Raw genomic sequence first — 12,330 nt, forward strand, 5'->3', positions numbered from 1 at the left:
TAGTATACAGCTGTTTTCAGCAATGTGTTATTGGGTTCCCATTTAATTCCTGAGTGAATTCACAGCATAAGTGATAATATGATACACAGCCCTACTGCATATGACACTCTGAGTGCCTGCTGTATCCGCAGGCCCCTTTTAGTAAGTAGTCAAAAAGGTTTCTTATGCCTGCATCCCATGTGACCCAGCCAACCGGGCCCAAAGGCTTTCCAGAAGCCTGCCTTCTAGACTGAATTTGATGAACTGAGCCAATAAGAGCCTCTCCCAGTGAGGAATGAGTATGGAACAAACAGGGACATAGAGGAGCACAAAAGCAGGGAGGCCCACGTAGGAAAGGTGACTAGCAGAACAGAGGTCTGCTGTGAAGTTCCCCAGAGGTGAGAGGAGAACCTGACATGGACAGAGGGTCACTGAGTCACCATAACAGTGGAGTTGGGAGCTAAGCACACTTGTAGCTACAATAGCATTCTATTTTACCATGAGACCTGACAATTGTTTTTTTAAACAATGCTATTGTCTCTATGAGGCCTGGTTCTTGTTTGTTCTTATTTCCCTGTGTATTCATAGAATTAACTCCCTAGTAATCCCGAGGTAATCTGTAAACGTCTCTGTCTTTGTAACCTGTCTTTTTCAAGATTCTTTTGTAAGTCAGAGAAACACTTAAGGTAACAAGCAAACAGAGGGGACCTTTATTATTATAAAGATAGGGGGTAGCTCCTGAAATTCCAGGACCAGAATGTAGATGGGCCACATCAGGAGCAGCTGGACCCAGTAAGCTGAACCAGTCTTGGAACCCAGACAGCCAGCTTCTTTTTGAATATCTTCTTCATTCTTCTCTCTCTGAACTTTGTAAGCGGTGATCTGTATTGTACTCCTGGCTTGATAGGCCGTGACCTTCCTGGTAAATAAAAATACATTAACTTACAAAAGCAAAGACTTCTTGGCCAGAGAAGTCACCTACCTGGTCTAGGAACTCTTTCTGGAAAATTACTGAGCTATACCAAATGACATTTTTTTTAATGGCCTATTCAAGCTAACTCTATTTGGGAATTTTCCTGTTCCCACTTCCTTCAATGTCAAGACTGAGTGGAAAGAAAAGTAACTCCTTTTGACAAAAAGATTGATGGATCCCTGACCTCAAGTCGTAACTGCAGAAATTCTTAAACCCAAATTTGCTATTTTCAGTAGCTATGCCAGTTAAATATTTTGTGGCACTTTCAACTTCAATGACAAACACTTCCCCATTGGACGTTTTGGTTGTATCTAAGTTTGTGACTTTGTTTTCCTGCTTTATAGCATATTATTATGGTCCATTATTCCCAGTCTTATGAGGTCTGACAATTAAGTTTGCGAACTTGTTGCAAAATGTTGCTAACCTTTTTTAGATATTAGAGGGATTATTCATTATGAATTTGTACCAACTGGACAAACAGTTAACCAATTGTACTATTTGGAAGTGCCGAAAAGGCTGCACGCGCGAAAAAGTTCCTTTTCGCCAATAATTCATGGCTCTTGCATCATGACAATGCACCAGCTCACACAGCACTGTCTGTGAGGGAGTTTTTAGCCAGGAAATAAATAACTGTATTGGAACACCCTCCCTACTCACCTGATCTGGCCCCCGGTGACTTCTTTACCCGAAGATAAAGGAAATATTGAAAGGAAGACACGTTGATGACATTCAGGACATCAAGGGTAATACAACGACAGCTCTGATGTCCATTCCAGAAAGACAGCTCCAAAATTACTTTGAAGAGTGGACTAGGCGCTGGTGTCGGTGCATAGCTTCCCAGGGGGAGTACTTTGAAGGTGACTATCATGCAGGGTCTCAGCTCTCACTCCGCGCACAAGAACGCAGGATATGGTGAGGCCAAAAAGGAACACCCACGGAGCCATAGATAGGGGAGTCTTACCACTACAGTCTCACTGGAGGCTGGGTTGGAGACACAGGAAGCAGGAGACACATGATCCACAGCCTGCCGTCCACTTCTCTCTGCCAACCCACCCCACTTGCTAACTGCAATCCTCCGTGCTAACTGCAATCCGCGCTTGCTAACTCAGCCACCATCTTCTTGCTAGCCCCCATTTTCTGCTAGCGTAGCCACGGCAGTTATATTAGTGGCCAGTGGCTCACTGGTTACAGCTGACGGCCAACTAGCCACAGCTGATGGCCATCCAATCAGAGTTGATGGCCATTTACTACCTGAGCCAGCACCTTTCCACGTGAGGCCGAGAGCCTGGAAACTGCACTCCTGGCTCTGTCCCCACAGTGACTGTAGTGATATTAGCAATGAGGTATGTAGCACTTTTTCTAGGATGAGTTCATGAACTTAATTGTCTGACCTTGTAGATCAGGACAAACCCAGAGCAAAATTGAGAAGTATACAAGATTTGTTCTTCATGTGTCCCAACTCTCTTCATATTGAGGACCCTCTCCAAAGAAATGCAAACTTCTGTAGTAACATTTCTGGTACAACAATAGGCAGTGTGAAAGAAATTGTGGATATTGGGGCCTATTTGTAAGGTTAGTCCTGACAAGGAAAATCTGTTTAAAAAAAAGACCACTCCCTCTAAAAAAATCAAAACAATTCTATGAATTTTAATCCCAATTCTTTAATTCTGGATGGGAGGCTGATGCCCTATAAAACTAATTAGGGTATTAGTTTATATCGGATCCATAAGTCACTTCAGGATTACTTAGAATGTAGAAAATGAAAGTTCTTTGAGCTCTAGTTTAATCAACTGCTAAAAGGCTGTCTTGTAATCTGGTACTTTTACCAAGTTATCTCTAAAATGTTATATCCTTAGGAGAGAAAAGATGTAATTTTTACCCAGAGTAAGGAAAATAATAAAATATTTGGGAGCTTTGTGACTTGAAAATAACTTAAATTTTGGGATTAAAATGGGTTCTCAGTTACATGCTGTCAGAAGTATTGTTTTTAGAATACAAAGTTACGCAGTCATTTGAAACTTTATTTAATATTTATTTGTTTTGCCCTGCTTATTACAATGCCCGACTTAAAACAGTATTAATATAATATTGGCACTCCCCACTTAAGTGAACCAATTTTACAGAAATGTAGTCTAGTGTGACTATATATCCCCTTTTTGAGCCACATCATTAGCAAAGTTCACAACTACACAAGCCATTTAAAGAAAGCTCAATCAAAACTACCAAAGCACACCCCAAAATCAAGTTTTTGAAAATACAAATTTAGCTATCTCTAGTGCCAAACAAATGCATTAAATTGCCCCCAAGAAAACATCTTCTGAAACCACAAATCTCAATCTGACAACTACTGACAACAGTTGTTTGAAATAACAATTATTAACAAGCTTACAGCGTTAGCAAGTAGGAGCAGAGGATAGGAAACCAGAACCTTCCATCTGATTTCCAAGGGCAGGGATTAATTAGGTCATACTCTTACAGGACTTAGGCACCCCACTGGGTTTAATGAAGTCAAGCAGGAACATGATCTGGTTACAACTGCACACCCAGGTGTTAGGGGTTTCATGTGGTACTTCTGCATTTTTTAGAAAGAGGGCACTGCTTACTAGAAAGAAATGAATTTCCTTAAAGAAAGAATTTCAGACTGCTGCAGGCTCGCAGATTTTTCAACAAGGGTCCTTTTCTGGGGCCCTCAAGTGACACCATAGATGTGGCCACTTATTCTGCCTATTAATAAGGCAAGTTCTTCACAATATTTGTGAAAGAGAACATTGCCCAATAGTCAATGGTAGTTGTAAGTGGAACTACATTAAGTCCGTAAGTGTTGACCCAGTAAGGCAAGCTCCCTGCCCCTGATCCTTACTCATTACTTTATACTCGCTGATCCCAAAACATTTTCATTGCAATGGAACAGTTGTAGTTATAATGGAATAGAGATTAATAGAAAAGGGCAGTCAAAAAAACCTGTGAAGTGTTATTTTTTAGGACTTTATTTTTAAGAAAAGTGCAGAAGAGATGTTTTTGATCCCCTTTTCATATGTAAGGTATAATCTCTAGATTTACACCACGTAATACAAACACAGTTTTATGCAAATCACAGGAATATATGAGAAATTAGAAGCATTATAGATGTGATGAAACAAATTAGATTTTTAAGTGTCATCTTGTTTAGCTTTCCACCTATGCAACCTCCCTTAGGACCCACTGATTTTATATATATATAAAAGCCCCATTAGGGACTTAGATTATCTATCTTTCTACACCTAATGGGGCTTCATTTTATATAGAAAGTCCAATAACATTAATGTTTGTACAGTGAAAAAAATCATGGTTTGTCTTTCACTTGTTAGGGTCCTTCACTCCTAAGATTTCAACACATTCACAAACAACAAAAGTCCTGACACCATACACTTACGCATAGTTCAGAGTTGGATACACACGCTGGGAGGAAAAATACCATTTTAAATTTAGACTCTGTCATCTTCTTTCTTCACACTACCCCCAGTGAACAAGGTCACACTAATTTCAGACACCTGCGTGCTCCCAGCACCCGGGACCCTTCCCATCACAGCCAGATTGTTAAGAGGGGTATCAGCAGGAAGCTCAGGCAGCTCTGCCTTGCAACAGAACAACTGAGCTTTGAAATGCTGCTGGAAGGTTTTGCTCAGCCAGTAAAGAGCAAAGGGGTTTACACAAGAATTGCTGAAAGCCAGAATCCGAGACACAATGGTCACAACAAAATGAATGGCAGAGGGGTCCACGTAGGTTTGATAAGTGAACGAGCGGTACAGATACAAGAGGTGATTTGGCAACCAGCAGAGAGCAAACAGAGCCACCAGCACCAACACTGTTTTGGCAATTCTCTTCCGGGATGCAATCTACGAGGGGGAAGAAAAATGGCAAAAGAAAAAATCATTTAGTTGGCAGAGATTTTTAAAAGCCATTCTCTAGATTTACATAGAAATTTACAGTTAACAAGCTGGTGTCCCTTTGAACATGTGCTTGTGAGATAACTGGCTGGGACACGTGGGAAGGCAGCCTGTGGCTATAGAATACAGCAAATTAATTGGCATGGTAACTCATGATCTTGGTCTCATTAGCTCTAATTCAGAGACTTCCACCCCTGGTTTTGAGGTACTCTAGGATGTCTCCAATTATCTCAAGGAGTGTGGAATTCTCAAAACTTTAATTAAAACATAGAGCGAGATACAACACTGCTTTCACCATATCAGAAGAGGTTGATTAGGTTAGAATATTCTTCTGGGGTTTATGAAAGTTGCCAAGTTGGTACCAAAAATTGTTTTTAATCTGTAGGAATGCTATATAGTCGAATAAAAACCAACATGCCTCCTTCATATGTGAAAACAATCCTACCTACACCTATTAATAAGAGACATGAGTCAGATGAGGTGAAGATATTGCCTGTGGTCACAGAGAGAGCAAAGATAACTTCACATAGGCATTAAATATGCAACTTTAGCCTTATGAGCACCACTGTTGAAGTAACCGAATGGAGCAGCTCAAAAAACAAAAACAAACAAAAACACTGAGCTCTGCGTGTACTTGTCGAAAGGTAAATGGAATCATCCCTCTCCCCCCAAGAAAGACAAATCCTGTGGGCTTTTAAAAGAATCAAATGGAACAATGTTTTGGCAACCTTCTTTTTATTCTGTTTACATTTAGGAGAGGAGCTCACACCTGGCTTTTGTAATAGTCTTAAGCTTGTGTGTGTCACTGTTCTCTTGCCACTGGCACTTCATCCCTGGAGACCTCAGTTTACTCATCTGTATGTCAGTGGTTTGCATCCTGTGTCTTTCTATCATTCTGTTACACTTTCTAAAACAACACATGCTTCACTTTATATTCTCACCTTGTGCAATGTTCCTCACTATTCCATGGGGTAAGTAATTTCGACTGCTCCCAAACTTCAGCTGCCCCCTTTCTAATAATAGTAGTTTTACCATTTATTGAATGCTTACTGTGCACCAGGAATTGCACTTCTAAATTCACAAATGAGTCCTGATTAATACATACCTGCTTGCGGGCATGCCTTTGTTCCTCAGTAGGTATGTTCAAGGTGCTTTTGTAAAGAGTCCTAGCAATCAAAGAATAATAGACAGAGATAATAGAGAGTGGAATAATGTAGAACACTAAGAAGCATAGCAGAGAATGTATCTCTTGCAGGAGCCTCTCAGAAACAGGATAAAAGGCACATGATTCAAATGTCATATTTTTGTTGGGATCTTGAAAAGTATATACATTTGAAAATATAGCCTCTGGTAGAGCAATTATCATAGACACGATCCAGATGCAGCCAGCTTTGGCACAGGTCTTCAGGATGGCATTGGAGGGCTGTCGCTCCAGTGGCTTCACAACTGCCTTGTATCTAGAAACATAAAAGCATACGCAAAGGTCAAAATAAATATGGAAATTGCAGAATCTTAGGGTTAGAAGCGGTCATCCCGTTCTACTTCCTATCTGAGTGTATATAACCAAATCAACATTAACCAACTGGAATTGGGTCTTGTTTCAAATATATATAATACATCCCAGTATTTTTATTTATGCTAATTACCTCTCCTCTTATTCACCCATATGAGTTATTCCGGTTTGCAATTTTATAATTTTATGTGTATACCCTCTATTTAAGACAAATATTTTTTCAGCATGATTTTGTGTGTGATTGAGAGTAATTCATTTCCTATATATTACCTTAAGTGTTCTAAAAGACTTCCTTTTTGTATAAGTGACTGATGTTAAACCTAATTCTCCTTTCTTCATGAATGAGCAGTCATCAAGCTTCCTAGAAAAGAATTCCCTGAGTTTTTGCAGTAAAGAGGAGAGGGTTAATTTCTTCCCTATTGAAAACCGCTAAGTTTTTGCCCAAGCCGATCTGTAGGTAGATTTAGGGCAAGGCAAGGGTGAGATCGGAAGCCCCGTGCCCAAAGATGCCTCGTAATTCTGAGAAATCCACCTTAAAATCTACAGCCTTTAAGTAAATCTGCCCTCAAATAGAATATAAAACGAGTTAAAGCAAAGATCCATAAAAGACACAGGGAAAGCTTTTCTTCCTTTCCGATCCCAGAATCCGAAGAAGCTATTCCTTCTGATACGGCCAGGCATTTATTACAGACTTCTTGCAGACTTTCTTAAGCATCGCTTTTAACCGTCAGAGCCTCATTTTTTTTCATACTTTCAGTTATCATTCTACACTAGGAACACAGAAAAACACAGTACTTGAACAGAAAATATCCTAACAGAGCCCAAACACCCTGATTACCAGAGGTACTCGACCAAGATTAATTTATTTCTCTGGAAACGAGAATGTCTTTGAATGCCTATAGAGAACAAATGCAATTAAGTGATGACATTACACTGAGTTACCAACAAGCTGAAAAGCTCACCGTTTTCCTGCCATTAATTAATTTGATGAATTTCAAATAAATTAGATACATGTATCTTTTTACCATTTTTCTGGGTAGTCAGTAATGTATATGTGGTCAATTTCACACCCAGGCTGATGTTTTAATGTTGACAATATTGCACCACTAGGCAGCACTAATGTATAACACATGAATTGTTTTTCTTTTACACCTGGAACAATTTGCCTTACTTAATAAACTGGAGGGGGGAACGCCGTTCAAATATTCTTTTAAGCAAACAATCATACTTCAAAGACAATAGATTATCCCTAAAGCATACAATTTAAACCTCTCCTCTGACGCTAACACAGGAATTTTAACATTATTACATCAACTTTTATTTAAAATGCCCCCTGATTTTTCGATCTTACACCCAGGTTACAGAGTGTGAGGAAAGCAGAATCATAGCCAGTGAATGCTAAATACAAGCTTTCCTCTCTTTTTGCCTCATTTCACATCCTGGCAAATATAACAGAAAAGAAACCCACCTGTCAGCGCTGAGAATTGTTAACGTGAACACTGACACACCAACAGAAGTGAGCCGGATGAAAGAGAGCACCTTACAGCCAATTCTTCCGAACAGCCATCCTTCTGCAAGGTAGTGAGTTGCATCCACCGGCACACAAGTTAGCAGAAGTAAAAGATCTCCAAAAGCCAGGCTGGTGATGAAAATATTTGGAACCGTTTGCATGGATTTGGTCTTGAAAAAGACTTTGATGAGAATAGCATTTCCAAGGATGCCCACTGAAATGATTACAGCATACGTGATATAGATGGCACATAATGCTTCTATTCCTGGAGAGTTGTCTGTGGTCCATCCTTTATTTTTGGTATCATTAGGAACGACAGAGCTGGATGATTCTGTATCATTTGTGGTTGAAATTAAAGTCTGATTAGGTGACTGAGGCTGTCTTTGAGGCATTTCTTCTGAAGACTGCCTTTAATATTCTTCTGCTCAGTTCAAATATAGTTGATTATCACGTCCAATGCCCACGTCTAGTAATGAGGTGGTAGAGGAACAGAGCAGAATGGCAAGCAAATTCAAGACATCCGGATACTCCTTTCCTTCAGTTGTACTGTGTCTCCCAGCATGCTTGGCTAAGTGCTTACGGATCTGGCACTGAAGAGTGGGAGGTGGAGGAGTTTTATTGACGTTTCAGTGACAGAAGGAGGGGGGTTGGGGAAATGCTCTGCAGTTGCTTGTTCTTCCCTGTTGGGGAATCTTATGAATACCTATATAGTACAGAATAATACCTATTGTTTATTATAATGGCTCTGTTCCCATATCTAACCACGAAGCTCTACGTAGATCTTGTCACTTTTCTCCTGGAGCTCATTCATTTTTCTGCAATCAGAAGTGGTCTAATGCACATTCTTTTACATGATAAATAAGTACATGTGTCCCCTGAAGTACAAAGTTGAACCCATTCCTCTAGATTTCATATCAGTGAGGTGCTGAAGCAACAAATCATTCACATTTGGACAGGGCTGATGTCACTTCCAAGGAGGATTAATTCAGGTGACTTGGGCTGATCACTTAGCTTTGACGCATGGTGACTCCAAACTCTGTGCATATTACTGGGGTTGCACTACACAATAGCAAAGCAACCTTTAAGAGATGAAAAACCCAGGAAAACCACCAGTTTCTTTGTCTCTAAATGCCCCAATAAAACAGTTTTTACTGTTTGACCGTCTGTTTTAATGTCATATATGTTTTAAATGCAGTTTAGGGTTTGTCTCTTTAGAAATGATTAAAATGAACATGACTTGTTCCAAAACAAAATAACACCAAACACAGCTCGAGGTCCTGACACAAAAGGACTTGTAAGAATGAAAATCATTATTTTCAAGTGAGGATATGCCACAGGTTACTCCCAAGATGATGGGCGTGTAGATGATGTTTACATTAACTGAAGGGAGCAGAAAATTCAGACAATTACCTTAGTACAGCAAAAAAAAAAGCCCCTTGTTACAGAAAATGTATGTGACTTATGTGTGTGTATGTGAGGTGGGCGGTGTTTGGGAGAGGGAAACCAGCAGTTTGAAGGCATGTAATAATATAACCTGCTACGAAGTAGTCTCTGAAATGATCAAATTCAAAGGATAATCTCTCAGCTAGGAGAAACTTTTTATAGTAAGGTATTTATAAATATATCCATATCAGAATTAGTCTGGGAAGTTAAAAGAAAAGCAGCAAAGTATTTGGCTAGCCAATGAACAGGAGGGACATGCAAAACTTGCTCTTTCTACTGACAGAATAGGTCAGTATTCTGTCAATAAAAATGACAAGGAAAGTGAATTGCATGAATTGAATCAATTATCTGGTTAATTTGAGTCCCATAAACCACACCTATCCTCTACTCTTTATGAAATTATCTCCAGAGCTTGAATTACTCGCTAAATAACTGTTTTTGAAGGGAATGGGGAGGGGAATGTTTAGATAACCCCAAGTCCCCTAGCTTTTAATTATATACACTCAAGTAATTTCGTGCACGAGGCTGGCTCCTTAAGATCGTCTCTATAGTAAAAGGCTGTATATAGTTCATATCTTGTTCTCACAAAGCTAATGATAAAATCTCTCTGGGATTCCTGCATATCATTTACCAATAAGCAAACAGTATCTCCAAATGCACACCTTGACTGATAGCCACACAGCAAGAAACCAACCCTGCCTGTGATTTCCAAAATCATCTCGATACAAAATATCTCAGGCATGCCTTCATCAGGCTGCATGCAGCCGCCCGCCTGCCTTTCCTCCTCTGTCTTCCTTCTGGTCAGGAAAGGTCAGGAGAGACCAGTGATGTCGGGGTGCGGCTGGAGCAGTGGTGTTCTCATCCCTAGAATCCTAGAATATCAGAGATGGAGGTGACCTTAGAGATGATAAAATCAAATCCTCTGTTTTTTCAGAGGCAGTAATGAGGTTCAGAGGGGGAAAGTGTTTCATGCAAGCTCACACAACTACTCTATAGCTGAGATGCAATGTGTTCTTTCTGGATTCTGAAAGGTTAAAAAATCAGTGATAAGAGCTGAAAGCAAAACTCATAGACACAGACAATAGTTTAGTGGTTACCAGAGGGTAAGGGGGGTGGGGGGTGGTAGATGAGGGTAAAAGGGATTAAATATATGGTGATGGAAAGAGAACTGACTCCAGGTGGTGAACACACAATGGGATTTATAGATGATGTACTACAGAATTGTACACCTGAAACCTATGTAACTTACAATTGTTACCCCAATAAACTTTAATTTTTTTAAAAAAGAGCTGAAAAACACTTAGTTCCTGACAATGAGCCATATTTGCTCATTTGGCATTATGGTCTTAGGTTCTCTGCATGTTTTGTTAACCAAAGAACAATGGATTTCCAGGCTAAGGAGCAAATCACGATAGATAATTTAAATACATCTGCTTTTATATCTACTTCTTTTACCATATAATTCACCCACAAAACATAACCATGTCTACTTAATCTTTTGTAGTTAAAGTTGCAGGGCACTTAGCCTATATAAAATGATGAAATCCTTTTTTGTTTGCTTGTTTGTTTTTAATGCATAATTGGTCATCCAAGGTTTTCAAAACCAACTACTTGGTTATAGATTAAGCAATTGTAATACAATCTTAATGTAGCCTTTAACTTGAAGGAAGTATTGGATATTGAACAAATAAATGATCAGTTTTCTGAAGTTGAGTTTCCTGGTTTAGTCCAATTCAGTTAGTGTCGGCAAAATCTTTTTAAAATCTCCAAGGAGGTCGGGATCTATGGGTGCTGAAGAACTTTTCTTTGCCTCTAAAGTGCTGAGGAGAGAGATCAGAAAACAGTTGCTAGAGAGAGACTGCAGATTTGGCTCCAAGGTTCTCAGCCATTGGTTACACAGGACAGTGGTTCTCAAATTTTGGCTTGTATCCAAATCACCAGGAAACTTATCAAAACACAGATTGCTGGGTTTCACCTCCAGAGTTTCTAATTTTGTAGGTCTGGGGTGGGGCCTGATTATTTGCATTTCTAACAAGTTCCCAGGTGATACCAGTGCTGCTGGTTGGGGACCACATTCTGAGAACCACTTATGCACAATAAAAATAATCCAGTTCAAGAGATGCGTGGATTTTCCTGATATTGAGATCCAAGAGCTATTTCTGTGGGTCTTCATTAAAGAAAAAGGAATTTTGTGATGTGATGCCCCCTATGTTTTTCAGTCCTTGGCAAACCAGATCTACTGAACTGTTGGGTACCTCGTATGCTCAAATCACCCAGGGTTCTTGGGGTGATCTTTCCAATGGGAGAAAGATGAAGTCGATAAACTGACTCAAGCACAAATTCAGTTTGTATGTTTGATAACTGAAAAATAAATAACCAGAATTCTCAATGTATAAGCCCCTAATTACAGATATATATATATATATATATTCTTGTGCTGGGAAAGAACATAAATTTCATTGCTCTTAATTAACTGGGTTAGATTAGATCGATTTTAAGAGGACACAATTTGACTCGTGGGTGTATTTGGATCTATGTAGTAGTGATTTCTGTTGTCACAGAGTTCTCTGTTCTCCCTGACGATTTCTTGCCCAAAATCTTTATTGGTATAGTTTCATATTTCAAGGGGAGACTACTATTCAGAATGGCTTCTGCAGAGACCAGGTAGAATAAACACAAACTATGTAATGGTAAGCACTATAAATAGTCAAAATTCGGGGCCGGCCTCGTGACTCAGGCGGTTAGAGCTCCGTGCTCCTAACGCCGAAGGCTGCCAATTTGATTCTCACGTAGGCCAGTGGGCTCTCAACCACAAGGTTGCCGGTTTGACTCCCACAAGGGATGGTGGGCTGCGCCCCCTGCAACTAGCAACAGCAGCTGGACCTGGAGCTGAGCTGCGCCCTCCACAACTAAGACTGAAAGGACAACTTCACTTGGAAAAAAGGCCTGGAAGTACACACTGTTCCCCAATAAAGTCCTATTTCCC

General features: G+C 39.9%; 1 protein-coding gene across 1 annotated transcript; it reads right to left on the reverse strand.

Annotated features, from left to right (window-relative positions):
• Positions 1-4,365: 4,365 nt before the first annotated feature.
• Positions 4,366-8,431, reverse strand: BRS3 (bombesin receptor subtype 3). The gene is made up of 3 exons (XM_033116675.1): positions 7,860-8,431; positions 5,984-6,335; positions 4,366-4,827 (listed from the first exon to the last, which is right to left on the reverse strand). Exons 1-3 carry the CDS (start codon positions 8,291-8,293, stop codon positions 4,417-4,419), a joined length of 1,197 nt encoding a protein of 398 aa, XP_032972566.1. The 5' UTR covers positions 8,294-8,431; the 3' UTR covers positions 4,366-4,416.
• Between the last annotated feature and the right edge of the window lie 3,899 nt (positions 8,432-12,330).

Source organism: Rhinolophus ferrumequinum, chromosome X, assembly GCF_004115265.2.
Source record: "Rhinolophus ferrumequinum isolate MPI-CBG mRhiFer1 chromosome X, mRhiFer1_v1.p, whole genome shotgun sequence".
NCBI classification, from domain to species: Eukaryota; Metazoa; Chordata; class Mammalia; order Chiroptera; family Rhinolophidae; genus Rhinolophus; species Rhinolophus ferrumequinum.